The 21,781-nt window shown below is 45.0% G+C and overlaps 1 protein-coding gene across 3 annotated transcripts in view; it reads left to right on the plus strand.

Moving 5' to 3' along the window:
• The first annotated feature begins 1,787 nt into the window (after nucleotides 1-1,787).
• PRKAR1B (protein kinase cAMP-dependent type I regulatory subunit beta) overlaps nucleotides 1,788-21,781 on the plus strand; it is a 92,825-nt gene continuing 72,831 nt past the window's right edge. Inside the window, exons 1-4 of one of the 3 annotated variants that reach the window (XM_069029848.1) lie at nucleotides 1,788-1,897; nucleotides 3,423-3,627; nucleotides 13,208-13,378; nucleotides 17,209-17,300. In XM_069029848.1, coding sequence (XP_068885949.1) covers nucleotides 3,451-3,627; nucleotides 13,208-13,378; nucleotides 17,209-17,300 — 440 coding nt within the window. In that variant the 5' untranslated portion in view covers nucleotides 1,788-1,897; nucleotides 3,423-3,450. Of the gene's footprint in view, nucleotides 1,898-1,993; nucleotides 2,014-2,376; nucleotides 2,582-3,422; nucleotides 3,628-13,207; nucleotides 13,379-17,208; nucleotides 17,301-21,781 lie in introns of those variants that run through there. The other 2 variants (XM_069029849.1, XM_069029850.1) reach the window with 2 other exon arrangements.

The following is a 21,781-nucleotide window of genomic DNA, read 5'->3' on the forward strand; positions in this document are numbered from 1 at the left end:
GACGGAGAGCGCGCGCTTTACGGCCATACCGGGGACGGGGACAGAGAGGGGAACACGGACAGACAGCGGGACACGGACAGACAGCGGGACAGGGACAGAGAGCGGGACACGGACAGACAGCGGGACACGGACAGACAGCGGGACACGGACAGAGAGCGGGACACGGACAGAGAGCGGGACACGGACAAACAGCGGGACACGGACAGAGAGCGGGACACGGACAGACAGCGGGACACGGACAAACAGCGGGACAGGGACAGACAGCGGGACAGGGACAGACAGCGGGACACGGACAGAGAGGGGAACACGGACAGACAGCGGGACAGGGACAGAGAGGGGAACACGGACAGACAGCGGGACAGGGACAGACAGCGGGACACGGACAGAGAGGGGAACACGGACAGACACCGGGACAGGGACAGAGCCGAGGGACGGAGACCGGGACAGGGACAGAGAGGGGGACACGGACAGAGCCGAGGGACAGAGCCGGGGAATGGGATAGAGCGGAGGGACATGGACAGAGCGTGGGAAAGAGACAGGGACAGAGACAGAGAGGGCGACAGGGATAGAGCGGGGGACAGGGACACAGAGGGGACAAGGACAGAGATAGAACGGGGGGAGCGAAGCAGAGTGAGGGGACAGGGCTAGGACAGGGGACACGGACAGAGCGGGGTGACCGCCGCGCTGCGGGCGCGCCCCGGGCCCCTCGGCAGAGCGCGGGGAGGCGGGCGGAGGGCTCAGAGGGCTGAGCCGGTACCGGCAGGGGGGACCCGCTGTTGTATCACGGGGAACGAGCGGTGCAAAGCTGGGAAAAGCCCGCGGGTGGTGGGAGGGCTGAGGGGAACGGGAAGGCAGCAGCGCCGGAGGCTCCGTGCCCGGCCACTTTCACATGTATCACTTCCCCCGCTGCTTTTTCTCTGGAGGGATCAAACAGCACGGGCAGGAAGTCGCCAGTTTCTGTAATAGCGTTATATACATTTTAGAGTTTATTTATGTTAGCTACTGTATATATTCATTGTGTTCATATTGTGCTTACAGGTACTTTGCACAACTCATGTTTTTGTTTTCTATTCTGGTGACTGCAAGGAACACACATCAAACCAAAAGGATTCTCAGGGTCCTTTTCTTGAGTGATCACACCGAATCTAAAGTGCAATAAACTACAGAACTAATTCAAATTATTCTTTTAAAATAGCCCTGTGTTTACCAGCAGAGTTTATTCTCTTGTTATGCTTCTCCTAGCTTGACTGTGATCTTTCGGAGTCCCGTTTCACCCTTTATTCTATGGGAACCACGAATGTGAATTTCCTGGGAACAGAAGGAATACAAGCGTGCATCGGAGTATTCTTGACAGCACGTGCTGGCCCATGGCTGAGTCCCAGCTGTGACCACACTCCTCATGGCCTTGCATAGAGGTGCTTCTGGGCGTGATGGCTTTGCTCTAAATACCCACGGACAGAGCCGGTGCGCTGCCCTTCCCAGCCCTTCCCGAGCTGTGGGTGCACAGCAGGACTGGCGGCTCCCGTGCCACAGACAGCGCTGCGGTGCGCCTGCCTTGGCTCAGCAGCCTGTCCCTGACGGCCAGCTCATCATCCGTGATGGTCAGGACATGTCTCATGGCCAGGTTGTCCTCTGTGCCCAAGCCATCCTTCCTGGCCAGGCCATAAGTCATAGCCAGGCTATTGTCCTTCATGGCCATGCCCATCCTTCATGGCCATGCCCATCCTTCATGGCCATGCCCATCCTTCATGGTCTGGCCACCTTACGCAACCAGGCTGTCCTTCGTGGCCAGGCTTGTACTTAACGGCCAGACCATTGTCCATTGTGGCCGGGCCCGTCTTCCCCGGCCAGCCTGGCGGTGCGGAGCAGCCAGGCCAGGTCCTTCCATCCCCTGTGGGTGCGTGCGGTTCGGAACGGAGGGGTCCGTGCGGTTCGGCGTAGAGGGCTCGGTGCCACTCGGAGCGGAGGGGTCGGTTCGGTTCGGCGTAGAGGGGTCGGTGCCACTCGGAGCGGGTCCGTGCGGTGCGGTTCGGAGCGGAGGGGTCCGTGCGGTTCGGCGTAGAGGGCTCGGTGCCACTCGGAGCGGAGGGGTCGGTTCGGTTCGGGGCGGAGGGGTCGGTTCGGTTCGGGGCGGAGGGGTCCGTGCGGTTCGGCGTAGAGGGGTCGGTGCCACTCGGAGCGGAGGGCTCGGTGCCACTCGGAGCGGAGGGGTCGGTTCGGTTCGGGGCGGAGGGCTCGGTGCCACTCGGAGCGGAGGAGTCGGTTCGGTTCGGAGCGGAGGGGTCGGTTCGGTTCGGGGCGGAGGGGTCCGTGCCGCCTCTCGGCGGAGGCGGCGGTGGAGGCCGCGCCCGCCGGTGAGTGACGGTGGCGGCACTTCCTGCGGGCGAGCGGCGGCGGAGCCGGAGCCTTTGTGCGGGAGCGGGAGGAGGGTCCCCGCGGCGCCCCGCGGCCCCGGGCGGGCGGGCAGGAGCGGAGGCGGCGGCGGCTGCAGTGCGGATACCGGCGGGGGAGCGGCTTCCCCCGCCTCCAGCGCCGGCAAGGACAGAGGAGGCGCCGCCGCTCAGCCGGCTCCGGCCACCAGGTATTTACCGGCCCCTCCGTTCCCCGGGCCCGGCCGGGCGCGGAGCGGTGCGGCGGGACCGGGGCAGGGACAGGGACAGGGACGGGGGCGGCGGAATCGCCCGGCCGGGCTCGGAGCGCTTCCCCGGCGCTCGGAGCCGCCCGGGGCCTGCCCCGCACAGCCCCGCACAGCCCCGCACAGCCCCGCACAGCCCCGGCCGCCCCCCGGCATGCACAGAGCCGGGCAGAGCGGCCGGGGCCGGGGTAAAGCTGCCCTGGCGTCTTGGGCTCGTAACGGAGCGGTCATAACCTCGCTGGGGGCAAGAAAGAGGGTTTGGGGCTGTTTTCTCCCCATGTCGCCGAACTTCTCTTCGGAGGGCTCACTTCCCTTCGGGGGGCTCTGCCCGCTCCTCCCCAGTTTCCCTGGGGCCGCGAAGGGTCGCTGGCTGGGAAAGGGAGAGATGCTAAAATTGTCCAAAAATCTCTCTAGCAGAAAGCTGGGTTTCTGGTGACAGGAGGGGGTCCCCACGGGGAGAGAAAAGCAAGGCTTTACGCCGTCATTTAATAGTGCCTTTGGAACTCCTTACTTCGTATGGTTAATTTCACCGGTTTGTTGTTTTTTTCTAAAGATTGATCACTGTCTAGGAGTTAAAATCCTCTTTTTGTACTTAGTGGGATGTTGATCATACAAAGATGTCACAGTTCAGCATTTCCACGTACAGCCCCAGAACATTAAAACATTCACATTCAATAGGTCCTGAATAGGCAACAGGCAATATTAAAATGTCTTTCCTCCTTCAGGTCTCTGACAAAGGATTTGAGAACTGTCTCTTATCTCTTTCTTGCACCATTTTCTTACTTAGGTCGTGTTTTCTGTTTACAAGCCTGAAGATGGCTGCTGCTTCTTCCTGCAATGTGGAAGAAGATGAGAGCCTGAAGGGATGTGAACTCTATGTTCAGAAACACAACATCCAACAGATTTTAAAAGAATGCATTGTAAACCTCTGTATAGCAAAGCCAGACCGACCCATGAAGTTCCTCAGAGAACACTTTGAAAAATTAGAAAAGGTCAGTGGTTTTCAGGTGACTTTACGTTTCATTTATAAAATGAAAAAGATTGTGTAAAGATTTCAAATGTTTTGGTACATTTCTTTCTTTCAAATTTCAAAGGATCACGCAACTGTGAAAATGCAAAGTGTTAAAAGAAAAACCCCCAACCCTTCGTTTGTGGATGTCTAACATAACATTGGCTATTGTTTAGAAATTTTTGTGCATAACACCAAGATTATAATATCTCATCAAACTGCACTTGTTAAAAATGACCCAAACTGTGAGCATACTTTTTGTTGTGAGACATGGTATCCTGAACTTTGATCTCTTGGAAGAACCTGCCTGTGCGTGCAAAAGATGCTGTACCCTGTCTATTCCAGTGTCAGGTAGTGGGGTTTTCCCTTCCCCTAAAACTGAACAAAATCAGGGAACCAGCAAGTTGTCAAAACCTATTTATTTTCACTGCTCTTCCTGTCTGCAGTGCCTGTCCTGTGATTCTCTGATGAGGGATGCATTAAGAGAGACCTCACTTACTGTGACTGTTTTCAAAAGCAGTGTAGAGAGGGGGAAACATTTTAGAACGCTCCCAGACAAATTCTTTCTAAAGTCTACAGGTGTCTCTGCAGGAAGAGCACGTTGTGTGAGCAAGTGTTGTTGTAAGACTAAGAGATAAGGTTTAGTAGGTTTCTTCCTTCAGGAGTGAATAATATGTAAGGCTGGTATATTACCAGTGATGTAAAACATTTAATACATCTCACTCTGCTTTTCAGATGCATTTTTCTATGGGTAAGTATATGCCAAATTCAAGTAGTTTTAAAAAAATGCAAACATTGCATTTTGGTGGCAGCCTGGGATATCAGAGAGGGGCACAAAGTACAAGATGGTTTTTAATTGTAATGCTTATTATGGAAAAGAAACAGTCTCTTAATTCTCTATATTCTAAACTTCTGACAGCTAAGACCCATTTCCAGAGAGTTGAAATAGTTGAATTTCTGATACTGTGTTGTGAATTATTATCCATCATAACCTGGAATTTTGGACTTCTTGAAAAGAAGGATAAACACCCTTCTTGAAAAAAAAAAAAGTTAAAATATGCTGTGGTATTATGGAATGTGCTCCATTCCTAGAGGGATTTCTTCAGGAGTTGTACTGGGAGAGTTTGGTTTTGTTGATGTTAACACAGTACACAGACCTGAGACAGGGGGGCAGTTCCTACCCTTGAGAAATTACACCTTCTTTCATGTGATCTCCTATTATTTCCCAAAGAACAGCAGATACCAGAATGCTGTAGGACACCAATCAGGATGCCAGCACGGGAGCTGATGGATATCACTTGTCTCAAAATGGAAGATGATTTAGAAACATCAAGGCATCAGCTGCAGGGAATATTGTGCTTGCTGTGGGAGGACACAATCTTGGCACTGCCTCTCTAGAGCAGCCTGGGGGCTGAGCCTGCTGAGCCTGGAGGCTTTAGGCTGCTTCTGGAGGTTTCCAGCACTGTAATTCTTGCTCCTACACAAGTTTGACTCTCTTGCTGCCCAACCATCTCCGAGGACTTCCTTGGGATGAATTGCACTGTGAAGGATTTTCTGCTGTAGGATAATGTTTTGACTTAGCTGGTTGCACGAGAACAGTTGAAGGAAGACTTCTAAAGATAGAGAAATCTTTCAATAAGTTTTATCCTGTTTTTATGCACTTGTCATATACAGGTAGTTTGAAGAATCCTAATGGAATTGTGAATTTAGCAATTGTTCATTAGATTTCTGTAAATGTGCAATACTGACACATCACATTTGCTATTAGCTCCTTGAATTTTGGTCCTTTGTAGGCAGAGGAGTGAAAATCTTTGGGTTTAAACATGATTTTCTAAACAAAGTCATGCATTTTTCCACCTAAGTGTTGTATTTTGGGATTATTTTCCAAACTCATTAATACAAACAACACGTTCCACTGAAGAGAGCAGTAGAAGAACAGTTTATCTGTCAAAAAATCATGTGGGAAGTTTGGAGGTGAAGTGTAGGATATTTTTCAAGTGGTTAAAAAATGAGCTTGTAGAAAACAAGTAGAGCTTGATCCACATCAATGTACTGGAGCTACCTCAGAGGTTAATTAAAAAAAAAAGTGTGTTTAATTTTGCTAATTCTTAACTTCATCTCATAAAATCAACTCATAAAAGCAAGATTTATTATGATATGCAAGATCAGAGCAGATCATAAATGCTTTTCACCTTCTGATGACATCAGAGTTGGGTCCACTGCCTCCTTCAGCCTGCTGCTAAATGAAAATGGGCTGGGGATTAACCCCTGACCCCCACACAGTAACTGGCCCCAAGTATCATTCTTAGGTCTAACACGTCTAGGGGCAGGTTTGTTTTGGCAGGAATTGGTACGAGCAGCTGAGAGCAGAGCCAGGGAATGAGGTAATGCTTGAGGGATGGGGACTGTCTTGGGCTAATGTTCAGCTCCATGGCTGGGCCACTCTTGATTCACAGCATGGACATGGCCTGAGGGGGCTGTAAAGGGAGAACATGAATAAATACTTGTGAATAAAGTGCTGGATACTGAGGTTTGATGCTTAATGTTTGATTCTGAAGGAGTGCCAATGTTAGACACCCCCCAATGCCTTTCTAACTTTGCAGCTTATTTGTATCAAGTACAATATCAAAAACCATAACTCTGAAAATAATTGTGGGAGAACTTAAATACACATTTTTCTGTTCACTTAATACTGGCAGGACCTGCTTAAGTTGCCAGTAATTGCTGGGAAGCAGCCTATGTTTCTATATTCTGAAGTTTGCAAGTCACTTTTATATGCTGTGACCGATGGACTTCAAGATGACATCTACTCTGATCACATTAACAGTTACTTTGTGAAAATCTGTAGCATGCCCTTGAGCACAGAAAATAGTTGAAAACAGTTTGGATACTTTAGATTTTAAAACCTGTGATGTTTCCTTTGAACGATCTGTTTTACGTTTCCCTATGACTGTGTAGACCTTGGTGGATGGAGTGAGGAAAACCTTTCCCTTAGGGATTGTAACTGGGTTTTTTTGGAGTGAGGGAATAGATGTTAGCTAAGAGACTGTGGCGTTATTTTAACAGCTGTAATTAAGTCCTGTTTACTTGAGGACTAAAGAAGGCATAGCAGAAAAAACACAGAACCCATATTTTATCTCTGGTTGTTGTTTTATGTGAAAAAGTTAATTACTGAGTGATTACTGGCAATGCTTTGTGTTTTCAGCCATACCGAGACTGCAAAAATTTCATAGTGTCAGGCTGTTTAGAGCCACGATTATATGATCAAAGGTGGAGTTGTCTTGCCAGGCTAAGCTCAACTGTTCCACAGCAGAGAATTAGGACAAAGAGTAGAACTAATGAAGAAAATGGCACAAAGAAGAGGAAGCAGCAGGAACTTGCAGGATGTGTTTAGGCATTGCCGAGGGCTTTGCTGAAGCCATTTGCATGTGAGATATTTCAGAGCAGGGCTGTGCTGGCTGAGCTGGGCTTTGCTGGTACCTTCTCGACCTGAGCTCCCTCCCGGCCCCTTCTGCTGCCCGCAGCACGTACAGGAAACACTGCCTTGCTCTAAAAAAAAAATTACAGTCTGTAGATCGGCAGTGTTCTTATGGATCCGGGCTGACGCCGCATTGTTTTACGGTACCATCGGAAAGAGAATTTTGGGGAAACGTGAACTCCAGAATCCGCAATGAATTAACGCAGAAGGCGCTGCCCCGCGCCGCCCCGCCTGGCGGCACCGGGCAGGACAGCGCAAGGGTGACAGCTCTGCCGGGAGCTGGCCTTGAGGAGAAAGTGTGTAATAAACCACAAATGCATCCTCGGTTAGTAAAATACACTTTATTTCCTTTCCATAGGGAGTTTCAGAACTAAAGGTGTTCGAGCATCAAAATCGGAGCACCAGGCTTTTCTTCTGCAGCAGTATTCTCTCCTAGTGTTTATATTTTATCACAGAAAGGAGCTCTTCATCAGTAATTTCCACCAGGATCTGTCTAAACCAATGAAATTTATTCTTAAAAGTATGGGTTATTATTATGCCAAGTATAGCTCGTTCCTTTCAGATAAGCTGGGGAGAGGCTAGGGATTAGAAGCAAAATCACATGGAGAAAAACCTACAGAAAAATGCATTAACTAAGCAGTTTTATAAAGCCTAAAAAGACAAATATTTCTGTATTGTTTCAAGCTTGCAGAGCAGTTGGGTGGTATCTCCTTGGTGGTCAGAATTGTTGGTGAAGCATGCAGGAACATACCTGAGATGCTGATGGAAACAACAGTGGGAGCACCAGGTGCCCTTGCTGTGTGACTGCACTTCTGAGCAGGCTTGTCCAGCCTCTGCTCCTGCCTCTCCTGTGATATCAGTACTGGGAAGAGCTGGATGAAAATCAGCTCAGGTGGGACTTCTGTGATTGCCAGAGTCAGCCCCAGGCAGTGTTGTGAGAGGTGACAGTTTGCTTGGAAGAGGCAAAGGAAAATGAGGTGAATTTTTAAAGCCCCCTCAGGCAAACTTTCCTACATGCAGGAGGCTGAGGGAAGGGTTGAGGATGAAGGGAATAAGAGCAGAAAGAAAAAAAGCTTTTTCCTAAGAAATAAAATTAGTTATGAGCAAGCCCATGCTCTTATGAGCCTGTGTGGAGCATGTTAGAGCTGAGATCCCTGCTTACTTTGTGTGTCCACAAGTGTGAGTAGCTTTCCCAGTCCCAAAGTCAAAACCTAAAAAAACAGAGCACAGTGATGGAACACAGAGGGAATTCTGCTTGGAAGCTGTCTTTGTTTCACATCTCAAGCTCCCCTGTCTTACATTCATCAGGTTACTTAATCCAGTCTTCTGTGGGCTTGTCTCTTCTTACACAAGCTATGTGTGCATACATTGTTACTTGGCTGGATTTTAATCAGAAGTGTTGGCTATGATTCTCTTTGATTATATAAGCTTTTAAGTATCAAAAATAGGGTCTGTGTTTTGTAACATAACCTCTCACTTTGCTGTGAGGCGTATGTAGGGAAGAGGTGGTGATGGGTTGAGATGCTGAAGACGCTGGTGGTGGGGAAGACAGGAAGTGTGAACAAATTGCAGGAGGTAAAACAATGGCAGTAAAGGGTATGAGGAAGGTCAGCAATGCAGCTGAGTGTCATCAGAGTAGGCAGAGCTTTGGCAGGACAATTTTGCCTAGATTGGAAATTGGGAATGAACTGAGATGCAGAGAGGCCACGGAGGATGCAGAAATAGTAATCAAAGTGGAGGATAACTATGGAGTGGGTAAATACCTTGGCAGGATTGTAGGGAGTGGATGTTAGAGCTATTTCTTAGAAGTGCTGTGGAAGAAAGCATTGTACATGGTACATGGTAGCATGTACCGGGGGGAAGGCAGTGGAACAGCAGTTGGGACTGTGTGAATAACAAGGCTGAATGATCATAAAGATTGTCAGTTGTGGCAAAGATAAGACTGGAAAGAACATTAATATCTCCCAGATTTTCCCTGCTTTTAGTGATGGCATCAGTCACTCCCGTGCTTCCAGCAAAGCAAAGTACTTTGCCTTTGGCCTTTATTGGTTGCTATAAGTCATCAGCCTCCAGTAGTGAGGGGTGTTAGAAACCCTGCTGGATTGAGAGCATCTCCTCTGGGTCAATTCCAGTGCAAAGGGAGATTAGTTACCTGTGCATGAACTTTCCTGCACATTTTCTGTGAATAATCCAGGTCTGTCAGTCAGAAAAGTTTATGAATGTGCTTGAGGGAAAAAAAAATAATTTAGAGTGTAGTTGGTGGTGTTGTTTTTGAATTCAATGAATACATTGTAGGAGGCAGAGCAGAGACACTGAGCTTTGATATCAAATGTCTGACTTGCTTTTAAAGGTCTTCTTGGGATGTTGTTGTAAGGCTGCACAGTGATTTGGAGCCTCCTTAGGTGCTTTCCTTCCTTCAGCTCATCTGAGTTTTCAGGTAGTGACAAAGCCTGAAAGGAGAGACTGAGAGAGGAAGTGAACTTCTGTTTAGAAATGCTCCAGCTGATAGGGAAGAAAGCTTCTGGCTCAGGAAGTGTGTGTGCCCTTCAGCAGTGGTCTGAAAGGAAGGGTAAACCTAAAAACTGTCTCAGCATTGTGGCTGCTTCACTTGCAGTGCTTAAACTCATTAAGAACTCATGGAAACATTTTCTGAGAGAGATGCTGAAGACAGTATGCTAAATTCCTGTGGTTTATACCTCAGCCTCTTGTAGCTGCAAGCAGACATTCAAAAGATGAATTGGTCACTGCAATTGTATTTATTGGTTCTTCTTCCTTTCAATTTGAGGCAACGATCAAAGGCAGTTACACTGTCTTGCAGTTGTGTCTTCCATGTGTTTTCTCATTTGAAGGTAGACATAATTGGGCAATATGATTATGGTTTATCAGTGCCATCCAAAGAGAGAGAGAAAGAGATATCACTTGTTGTCATGACAACAAAAGATGATGAGGTGTTTACTTGAATCTGAATTCTGCACAGGGATTCACATCAAGCTGCGTCTGAAGATCAGTGTTTGAAGAACTCTTCTTGAGACAGTTCATTCCTCCTTTCAAACATTTGCTGTGTTTGTGCAGTTTTACCCCAGGATATGTGGAAGACGTCTCTCTGAAAGCTCAGCCCAGGACAGAGCAGATGCTTTTATTTCCAAAAGGCACGCTCTAGCTCAGGAATGGGGATCCTTCCCAGCCTACAAATAGCGGCGTGTGGAAAAGCCAGCCAGTCAACTGCCTGCTGTTTATATAAAGGAGTTTGTAGTGAAGAGACTTCCTTTTAAAATGAATCACACCGTAACTCACTTTTATAATCCTTTAATATCTTTTTGGCTTCTAAAAGTATTTGAGTTTAAGAGCATGCTTTGTAGTATTAATTTTATCTCACTGAGCTTTCTTTTGTATATAAGTCTGTGCTGGGGCAGGGGAGATATTATTTATTAATTCCTTGGAAGTGGCTTTTATGCAATGTGTACTGAAAAAGAAGAGTGTGTTTTATATTCAAATGGGCAAACTACTACTCTTCTCTCTGAGTAAATATGCTGTGTATAAAAAGACCTGTGTAAATGCTGCACACCATTAGTTACCGGACTGCCCTCTTGTTGCACTTGCCTTTTAGTTAAATTTCAGCTGTCATTCTTCAGAAAGGTCTTCACTACCTTTCAGTTAAGCCCATGAAGAAGGTGCATTTGGTTGTGTTCATTTAATATAATCAGGGACCATGAACACTGTCAGAGATGCATAAACTGCAATAGTCAGTAACGTTATTTGAAATTCTTCAGTCATAGCTTTCATTTTTAAACACTAGATATTAAATATAATGGTAATATATAGCACATGTTTTTATTTGAAATATTTTGCTTGATTGTAATTAAGGAATCTTGAGACAGAGAGAAGTAGGGAAGAAGTTGATGAGAATGCTGATTTGCAGTTCTTACACAATAGGAAAATCTAGCTGAGTAATTTTTTACATATCTAGTGCTGCCATTTGAAATTTGAATGGGAAATGAAAAAGTTTCAGTAAGGATTTAATACATCTGAAATCCTGTTTTTTGGTTACAGTACTGAGCTCAGCTGTATTGTGGCCTGGGAATTTTGGAGTTGTAAACCAATTTTAAAACCCAACTGATCTCAGAAAGAACTTGGCACTTTTTGAGGCAGGTCAGGATCTTGAGAAGTCAGATCTTTAGCCCTCTGCATTTTATCTCTGAGCTTGTCCCCTAAATATTTCAGTGGTGCCTTCTTCAAAACAAGAATGTGTGACTTGTTACTTTGAGTCATGCAGCATGGGAAATACTGTTCAGTTATTTATTTCAAGTAGCAATAGTGCACCGAAGACTTGTGTTAGAGGTTAATGAGAAGGGCAGTGTCAGTGATGGTGCAGGAAGAAAGTGATGGTGCAGGAAGAAACTGGAATAAGACCAGTGGCATGACTAGATTTGCTGTAAACATCAATGACAAAACATATATTAATCATTCATTTTTCTTGTAAGCTTAGAAGTTGTGAGCTTGTGCCAGTTTTCTGTAGTGCCCTTTTCTGGTGCCATACCTCATGAGCTGAGGATAACTCACTTCCTCTGTCAGTGAGACCAGCTGGTGATGTTGGTGATCTGCCACTCATGCTGGTGCTCCCAAATGCTCCCTCCTCCACTGACTCCTGTCCTAGCTCTAAATGGAAAGTCTCACTGGAAATTTCCTGCAGGACAGAGGCCAGGTTCTGGCATCCCTGTCAAAGGAACGTTGGGTTATGGGGTTTGCAAGGATCTCAGCGTTGCTGTGTTTTCTTTTGGGTAGCAGTGCTGCCGAGCTGAGTTGTCTGAAAAATACTGGGGTTGGAGTCGTGGGGTGATGGCCATGTGTACATCCCTCAACAAAACACTGGGGTTACCAGGCTGTGGGGTTTGCCTACACAGAGGAGATGACAGCAGATGAAACACTGGGCTGCTGCTGCATCAGCCAGCTTGCCTTCTTGCAGTGCCTGTGTCCTCCTGCTCATGCCCTCTGCTTTCCTGTACCAGGGAACAGAACATATGGCCCACCCCATCTCTGGCTCTCCCCTGCCTTTAGGCAGGATCAGTGAAGATTGGAGTGAGCCAGCCCAGAAGGCCCTGGTGAAGCAGCAGAGGCAGTGTGTTGTGGTGTGGCTGAGGGGTGCCAGGGGGTGAGAAGGAGGGCTGGCTCTGAGCAGACAGGCCCCTGTTCCTCTGGCTGACAGACATGGATGATGCAAAGGAAATTTTACTCCTTTATGCTTTCCCTCACATCCCAGGAAGCTGAGGGATAGAACGTGGGGCTCTGGGAATATACTATAATTATGGGTAATCTGGTTTGTCTCTATCCTTTGGAAGTCAAAATCAGTGTATGAATTGACAGTTTTGCAACTCTGACCTCCTTTCTTGAAGGTTTTCTGTACTGTTTCCTACTCTTGCTACTCTCTCTTCAGGGATTCCCCTTCCTATTTTCTTCTCTGTTCCACAAGCACGAAATTTGGAGAATAACCTCTGTATTGGCCAGCTGGTGCTGTGCCAGCAATCATCTTTCATAGTCCTCTGGAGCCTACCTTGGATCTTACTTGCTTGGAAGGAGTCCCATTGATTATAAATCAGTTGTATGGCAGAAATTCTGGAGTAGGGAGCATCTTTGTTGCTTGTGGTGATAGTAAGCTTGCAAAGCAGAGCAAGATGAAGAAACTTATCTAATACATCAATGTGTGACTTCTGTCAAGTTGTCTGTACAGGAGACAATGACATGTAAAAGCCAACTGAGAAAATAACAGCTGTGATGTTGGAGAGTAAGCAAAAGAGGTTTGTTCTTCTTTCTCAGCCAGGAGTAGCTGCAAAGATACGCCTGCACTTTGTATACAGTGGTTGCCATGATGTGTAAGTAAGAGTTGGACAGGTCGAGTCCTGGAGTGATGGTGCCTGTACACACATTGTAGTTGTTGCTACTCTCATTAAATTTGTAATTTTCTTTCAGCAGTGCAAATTGATAGTCACCCAACGGTAGAAGTGAAGGGGTTGCCAATAGCCATAAAAGAAGGGCAAATTGACTGTATCCGTGGGTAAGAGATGCTTTACTGCCTCTTTTTGCCTTGCAGGAAGAATGCAAGCAAATACTGGCTCGGCAGAAGTCCAGCTCCCAGTCGGATTCTCACGACGATGAGGTTTCCCCTCCGCCTCCCAACCCGGTGGTGAAGGCGCGGCGCAGGAGGGGGGGGGTCAGTGCTGAGGTGTACACTGAGGAAGATGCTGTTTCCTACGTCAGGAAGGTAACGTGGGACCAATCTCTGGTTCTGAGATGTACAATACGATCGAGGGACTCCGATTTTGTCCCTAATTTGGACTCCTGGGCCAGCCTGGAGGATGGTGTCTTCACGCTGGAGTGAGCAGGGCCTGACCATCTTCACACTCAAGTTCCTTTGCTGTCTCCTTGACTGAGGGCTTTCCCCATCAATGGGATTTCAGCAGTTGCTGTTCCTTCCTTTTCGAGATGTGCTGCTCATCTCTTTCCCTGTCTAACAGAGTCAGTAATTCTCATTTTCTTGATAGCCACTGACTTCAGCATCTTCTGAGTTTGGCCAGAACCTCACATTATTGGAAGACAGCTTTTCTATTGCTCCATTTCCTGCTTGTTTTGGGTTGGTTTTTTTTTGGTTTTTTTTTTTTTTTTTTGTTTCCAAAAGTCAGTTCTGCCTCAAGTTTTCTTTAATCTAAGTCATTTAGGTTTCCTAGACCACTCAGGCACATGTTTCCCTTGTTGATTGGGTACCACTTAACCCACTGAATTTTGGAAGTCTGTTGACCATACTTGGGTGATTTTGTGTGACCATTGTCTTTGAAGAAATGCTATCCCAAATTAGGTGATTTCTTCACTAGGAGCTCTAATTTGGGCTTCTCTCTTTTTAACTGCCTTTTTCACAAAAATACCTAGCTATGTTATATCTTTGATATCTCTTAATAACTCTGCAATTTTTTTTGAAACTGGCTAAAGCTTTCAAAGATTATTAAAAGGGAGACATTACAATAGCATATGTCATGTTTGTTTAGGGAGCCAGGCTCAAAATATATTTCATAAGGTTGACAGATGCTACTAATGTGCTTTTGTGCATGCCTGGAGTAGCTTTAACTCAAAGAGCTTTTTCTTTATGGCAATGCATTTTGTCAGTCACTGCTTTTTGGCAGAATGCTTCTTGCCTTTGCAGTCAGATGTGCTTTTGTCATCTGCTTATGATACAAGTTCACTGGCTGCTCTGGGGATTTCTGTCCCAAGAAAAAAAGAGTTAGGAGAGCCATTCATCCTAAGAACAAGTGTGTAAGAGTATTCTTGTGCCAGTTAAGTAATTTTTGCAAGTGTGTGGTAAATTTTAACAGCACTGTGGTCAAGCTGTTAACGAATGCCCTGCACTGTTAAAAACTTGTGTGAAACTTCAAAAGCTACTTTAAAACACTTTTCTTTCTGTGCATTTTGCAATATCCCCCTAAAAAACTTCCATGAAGAGCTCACTTTTGTTTCTGCTTATTATGGGTTCCATCTGACTCTTTTGAAAAACAAAGGAAACATCCCTTCCCACCCCCTGAGTAATTCTTTAGTGTTTATAATGGAACCTGAAGTAAACTTTGTTTTTTTCATTTCTCAGCAGTGATGTCAGTGAGTCCTGACAGTAGCATGAGTAGGCAAGAACCAGAAGCAGCAATACAGATCATACTCTGTGTGCTCTGTGACTAGCCCTGTTACGATTTGAATTTCCTAGGAACTAACTGAACTTCAAAAATAATAATTTAGGGGATAGTTTCTTGTAAAGCTACAGATGCTGGAAGGAATACAGAACTAGCACTGGGAGGATTTGTGTCAGTGCTTTGTTTTCTGCCATAAGCAGAGGAATCCCATGGTGAATCCCATGGATGTGTGTTTGTGACAGATTTCTAGAATAGAGAAATAAAAGGAGACACTGAAAGGAAAAATTATGGAACAGATTTAAAAGGGCAAAAAACAAGGCAAAGGTTTTGTTAGACTATTGCAAACAGATGGAATTTTAGATGGTAGTCAGAACCTCTGGCTTGAATTCAGGTGTTGGATAGAAACACATCTGGGTCATAAGCCAGTTTGAAGGACCCCTTGAAGGGGTGAGCTATAGCATGAGTAGTGCTAGAGGCAGTGAAATGAGTTATGTCCCTGGAGAGAATATCAAAAGAGATTTTGCTTTGTGATTTGAGCAAGCACATGGCACAGCTCCATTCTGGGGAAGATCTCTGTGGAGGGTTAGTTCATCCTTGATTGAGAGAAAGCAATATTTGTCAACACATCTGACATAAGACAGTTAACAACTAACAGAACAGGAATCTTGCTCTAAAGAGAGTAATCAGCTTGAAGAGAACACACTCAGTGATTATTTGGAAGAGTGATGTAAGAAATGGTCAAGCAATTCTTCCCAGCATTTGATTTTGGTCAGATGCCTGGTTACACCTAAAGAACCTCTCCTGTGTTTTCTGTGTCCCTGCCCCAACAAACCCACAAAGCCTTGTGGCTTTCTCTGCTGCAAATTTACACTGAGAAAGGCTAGTCTGTGCTATTTCATAATCAGACAGAAAGGCTGGAGTTGAGTATCTTGGTGATCTGATTATTTACCCTTTTGGCTCATCTGCAGTAAGCTGAGCAGCTGGGGTATTCTTAATAGAGCAAGGGTTCAGGCCTGCAGTTCAATCCTGTGTTCCTCTGGTAGGGTAAAAACCAAGACTAAGATACTGGCTGAATTTAATACTGAGAAATTTAAACTTTTAGAGAAATTAGATTAGGTTTCACTCTGATACAAACATGCAGTTTGTACATGTGTACTTCTCTAGACTCAATTTGAGTAATCTAATGACTGCAGCAGTCAATACAAGCGAGGTCTGAGGCCAGAGTTTAACTTTAGATCTTCACAGTGCAGCGTTTCCCTGTGAAATAAATGTTGATAACTCTTTGTGAGAACTGGTTCTACATCAGCTTTTCCCTTTGAGACATCCTTCTTTTGGTTGGATGGGTAGTACCTTGCCTTTCCAGGATGAGGGAAGGAAATCACCTACACATCAACATATGTAGTAACTTAAGACAGACAGATACACCATTTCAATCATAAGAAAATGTGAAAGATAAATGTCCCTTACCAGACCTTTATTGTGGAGTAATTGAAAGACAAACAGATGTTGATTTTCAGATTGAGTAAGGATTATTTAACCCTTAAAACTGCTGTGCTTGATTCTGTCCTGTTACAATGAAACTATTAAGAAAAATCACCTTACTAAAGACAAGGAATATCTTTGACAGGTCATAATTTTGTTACAAATTTCTTGTGTCTCTCCTAATCTTGGAGTCTCTGACTGGTAGAAGAAGATACTTGGCCAATACAGAGATACATTATCTATTGATATCTTACCTAAATGCTTACCAAAATGGAAAGACTAACTTTCCAAAGTGGAAATACTCCTGAATCTCAACTTTTATTTTGAGCAAATTCCAGCATAACAGGACTTTTGACATCTCTCCAGTTAACAATTAAAGACCTCTTCATTCTCAAATGCAAATTCTTCTTGTTTGCCCTGAAACCAAGGCACAGGATTTTGACTCAAGTGGGCCTATCAGGAGCTTGGTTCCTTATACCACAGCCAGTACTGAAAAATATGGTGTAATCAACACATTTTTACCTTTTTCCTAAAGAAATGTTGCTATTTCCACAGTTTTAAAAGTAGGTTGCTTTTGATGTTGTTTGGAGGGAAGAGTAATATGAAATATATTTTCCTCAGTCCAAGAGATGTGAAAGGAGGCTACACAGTTGCCAGTACCTGCTAATTATAGTATTTGATGGATATCCTTCTCCCCAGTCATCCCTGATCTTATATTTCCTTTCTGAGTGTCATTTTGAAAACAAAAATTCTTATCCTCACATTATCAAACCTGTAATTTATTACTTTCTTAGCGGCTTTATATTATAGCCTAATCCTGTCTCAGTGCCTGAAATCAAATTGCATCCATTTTCTAGAATAGTGGAGTTTTCTGTAGATGTCACGATTTGTGGAGAAATACAACCAGGCATGTAATTACCCTTCATTCTTTTCTCTACAGGTTATTCCAAAGGACTATAAAACTATGACTGCTCTGGCAAAGGCCATCTCCAAGAACGTGCTCTTTGCTCATCTTGATGACAATGAACGAAGGTATGAATAGGTGCTTTGTGATTTAAGGGAATCCATAGCTTGGTGTGAGGACAAGAAATAAGATTCTATTTCAACTCAGGGTTCAGAATTGCTCTCACCAATGCATTTAGGTCACACTAGATGCACCCTCCAACATGCTCATGGTATTATGACAGAGGGTAAAACCACAAGGTAAAAAAGGGCAAGAATGGGTTAGAATGTATTCAGACATATTTAATATTTGCAGAACAGTTGGGCCTGATAAACTTTATTCTAGATGACTTAATTAGCTAAATCAATCTCAGAAGCATGAAACTCTGAAACTCAGGGAGGGCAGGCCAAGTGCTGAATAAGTGGGAAAGAAAAAGCATAATGTCTGTAAAGAGATGAAAGAGAATGGCAGGCAAATTATTTTGTTCTTGGAAAAGCTGGAACAAACAAATTATGTATAAGCACCTGAAGGAGACCAAGGAGTTCAGTAACAGCCTATGTGACTTTTAAAGCCTTGAAAGTGTCTTTCCAGAACTGATAGCAAGTTGTACAGCTGGGGGAGGCACAAAGGAGGCCGAACAGCTCAATTTCCAGTAATGTTTTTGACATTAATGTTTATGATGGTTTAATAAAAAAATCCAGGGAAGTGTGTCTTCAGTGAAAACAGTGTGGAGTCTGTGCAAAACAGAATTGTACCAAACAGCAGTTATCACTGGTCCATCATTCCAATGGAAAGGTAGCTTGAAGGGGTTGTTCTGCTTTTCCTCATTATTGTCATTAGTAGCCTCGGTGGAACAGACTATGAGTGTTGAATTTTTAGCTGACATGAAGATGGGAATGGCTGCTAAAACAGGGAGACAAGGGCAGAATTCAGAATTATGCTGACAGGTTGAAGGAATGTTCTAGGAAAAGCAGGATGGATTGACACTGAGCCAAGTGCAGAGAAGTATTCCTTAGGCAGGAAGAACACCTTTGTAACTCTGAGACAGTTTTGCAGTTTTGGAAGTTCCTTGAAAAACTACGTGGAGCTTATTGTGGCTCATGGTCTGAATAACAGTAACTAATGTCAAGCTTTTTTTGAAAATACTAATGTTCTACTGGGGTAACTAAACAGAACATGCAAGATGTCCCAGTGTTGGAAAGATTTCAGCTGGAACACAGTGTCCAGTTTGGGCACTGCACTTCAAAGATAAACAGATGGAGGAAGTTCATGGAAGAGCAGTGGGAATGATCACAGACCTAGACAACATCACTTCTGAAGAAAGAATGGGATTGCTTGGCCTGCAGAGTGAAAGCTGGGGCAGAGGGATGCAATAATAGCTTATAATTGCATGTGAATAATGCTGTATGAGGGTTAAACTGCTCTGTGGGCCAGAGGGTAAAGAACAACAAATTTAAAGTGCAGCAGGAGAGAGTCAAGTCAGATCCAAGAAGAGGTCTCTGACTGCTTGGGTAGGTTGTGGAGTCTCCACCACTTGAGGCCATTAAGGACAGATTAGACTGTGGTCTGCCAGGAATGACAAGCATCAGTCCTGCCTTGCAGCAGATAAGGCTCAGGAACTCATCACCAACCCCACTTTTCTGTGCTTCCATGGTTAGAAAGGACAAAAACTTTCTCTACACTGATGGCTTTAGTCCTGGCAGAACATGAGCAGCACAGTCCTTCAGTCCTGCTCAAACACTTGCAGTCATAGCACATTCCAAGTGTGCAGATTTTGCTCCCCCTTGCAGATGTTTACACAGTTTAATTACTTTGCAATCTTAATAATATGGTAACATGCAAACTTCTGGAGTAATTAGAAAGGATGAACTTTGCACATTTCTTCTAGCTTTTTCAGAGGAGAATTCTTGTACAGAACTGCTGTAAATCTTGATCATACTGTCAGCATGCTGATGTGACAGGCACTGAAAGGAGAGGTTTTAGGGCTGGAAAAAGGACATTTCTGTAATATGTTATCAAAGCAGGGTGAGAGACAAACACTGAAGGACAAGTGCTTTTTTTTGCACTGTGCTGATTGTACATCATGATCATGGTCTCTCCTATCCATTCCCTGTGTCCCATTTTCCTCTGTCCTGTCATGGATATGTGTTAGGAGTGAAGACACATGTCCAGGCTCCCGGGTGTGTGCTGCAGGTGTGTTGTAGACTCTTTGCTTTTGCAAACTATGGCTTGACCAGGTGTATTCTGCCTCTGCTGTCAAATGATTTAGGTGCTCCTGGGTTATGCACTGGATCATGTTCAGGTATAGACCATTTCCCTGCTCAGGGATGTGGCCAGGGGCCTCATTTGAGCCTCATGATGAGCACAGCAGGCTATTGCTGACATGGGGAAAAAGAAAAGGAGCTCACCAGAAGGATGCATATTCTGCTCTGCAGACAAGATTGCAATGAAGGAATGAATTGACATCATGCTCTTACCCTTGTCTGGTTGCATTTGTCAAGTGTGGAGAAGTCAACAAGTCAGAGCATACCATTGCCATCAGTTCCAGTCTGCATCTTCTTAATGTACATATGTAGTTCAGTAAAGTAAGTGGTAAATTACTTCATTTGGGCTCTTGGGATGGTGGAAAGATAGGTAAGGTTATTTTATTTTCTGTGCTGCAGTGGTGGTGTTTATTGGTTTGTGTTTGTTTTCCTCAGTGCTTTCTACACTGAAGATACTGTCACTGTTGCATTTAATTTCATGTTTGACCAAAATGTAGGAGGTATTCAGGTGGGGGGGAAGATGGATTAACAACTTCTCATTTACAATGGATGACTCCTACATTTTCTCTTTCTTCAAAAAGGTGTTTATGTTAGCCTGCTCTGACCTGTGTTGCACTTGCTGCTTGGCACCTCTGAAACTTAAACCCTTATTTATAAAGGCAGAGTGTAGCATATTATCTCTGTGTCAGATATTCCACATGAAGGGTTGATTGCATGAGAAGCCATGCTGAAGTTAAGGTAAACAGGTATCTTTTTGCACTGCTGTTGGAAATACTTTTCTTGAAGTCCTATTTTAGATCACATCTTTTCCTGCGCCAGACTTTAAATGGAGCTGCCATCTATGTCCTACACACACACACACAGAGTCTCTGGTGTAAAATTATAAGGAAAAGTGCAATAAAAGGGAAATGCAACTGCAACAGTACCAAAAGCAGCAGAGCTAATTATCAGCACCTTTTGCCAAAATGTTCAAGAGTTGCTAATATTGCAAAGAACGCTGCAGCTCTGCAAAGTGACGTGGCAGTCCAGTGTTTTCTCATGGGACTTGGTTAAACTCTGGAGTAAGGTCCTGGTTCTCTCCAAGCCAGGGGCAAAAGGCCCATTACCTGAAGTGGGAATGTGCTTTTAGCTGTAAGGAGCTGCTGTTCTCATCTGAATAACCAGGAACACATGGTTTGTCTTCAGGGGCCTGTGCTGTAGATTCTGATGGCTGGATGAGGGGAATTTCCTTGCTGATCTTATCCCTCCTGGTTCTAATGAGATCTCACGATTCAGGCCCATTCTGAAGATGATTTAGAGCTTGCATCAGCTTCCCCCCTTCTTTTGGTCAGTGCTGCTGGGGAGCTGTGCCCGTGGGCGAGGTGGCGAGGCCGGTGCGGTGCCGCTGCCTCCCTGCTGCTGCTCTGGCTCTGCAGCCACTGAAGGATTTCTGTCTATGCACAGATAGAATTACACCCATAACTTGGCAGCCTTCTATTTCCTCTCCCACTCTTGGATATCCAGCAGATTAACATCCTCTAAGGCCTCCTAGTTGTGAAATGGTGTATAAAGTCAAAACTGGGCACAAGGGGCTGGTCTGAGTGACCTTTTTCTGACCTCTTCTGATGAATCTCTTCTAACCCCACAGTGTAGCTATGAAGATTTTTTGTCGTTCATCATGTAATGCTGGGGTACAAGTACACCCACTTGGCTCTGCTGTGATGTTGAACAGTAAAGGGGAATCAAGAGGAAAAAATTATTCATTTTTCTTCTGTGGATAAAAATAAAAAGTAACTTTTCATCATTTCATTGACAGGATGTTGTGTCTCTACTGGACAGGGCCAGCCACTGAGAGGGGGGCAGTGAGGAAGTTCAGAGGTGAGCTGCTGTGGGAATGGAGGCTGGACCCAAAGCTGATGATTGCCAAGGAGGAGAAGGAAATATAACTGAAATAACCAGTAGGAGAGAGAGCAGGGCTGAGAGCAGCAGGAGTGTCCCTCCTGCTTCCAGGATGTCACCAGTGCCAGTCTGCTCTGCTGAGTCATGAGTCCCATCTGTCAGTCCCTGTACAGAAGCTCAGTGGCCCCCTGACCACATAAAGAAGTGGAAAGGTTAAATGTTCTCCATATCCGTGCATAAATCCTGTGTCAAACTTGTTCATCAAGGCATAAAGAGAGTAGATAAATGTTTAGCTAATGTAATTTTTGGAAGCGCTTATTATTAATGTACAGGCAGCTGTAAGGCTTGCAACAGCTTTCAGAATACTTTTGTGTATTTTGTTACTTGCATTATTAATAAATTGGTTTCTTTGAACAGTATAATGGTGT

This window comes from Aphelocoma coerulescens, chromosome 14 (genome assembly GCF_041296385.1).
Source record: "Aphelocoma coerulescens isolate FSJ_1873_10779 chromosome 14, UR_Acoe_1.0, whole genome shotgun sequence".
NCBI lineage: Eukaryota > Metazoa > Chordata > Aves > Passeriformes > Corvidae > Aphelocoma > Aphelocoma coerulescens.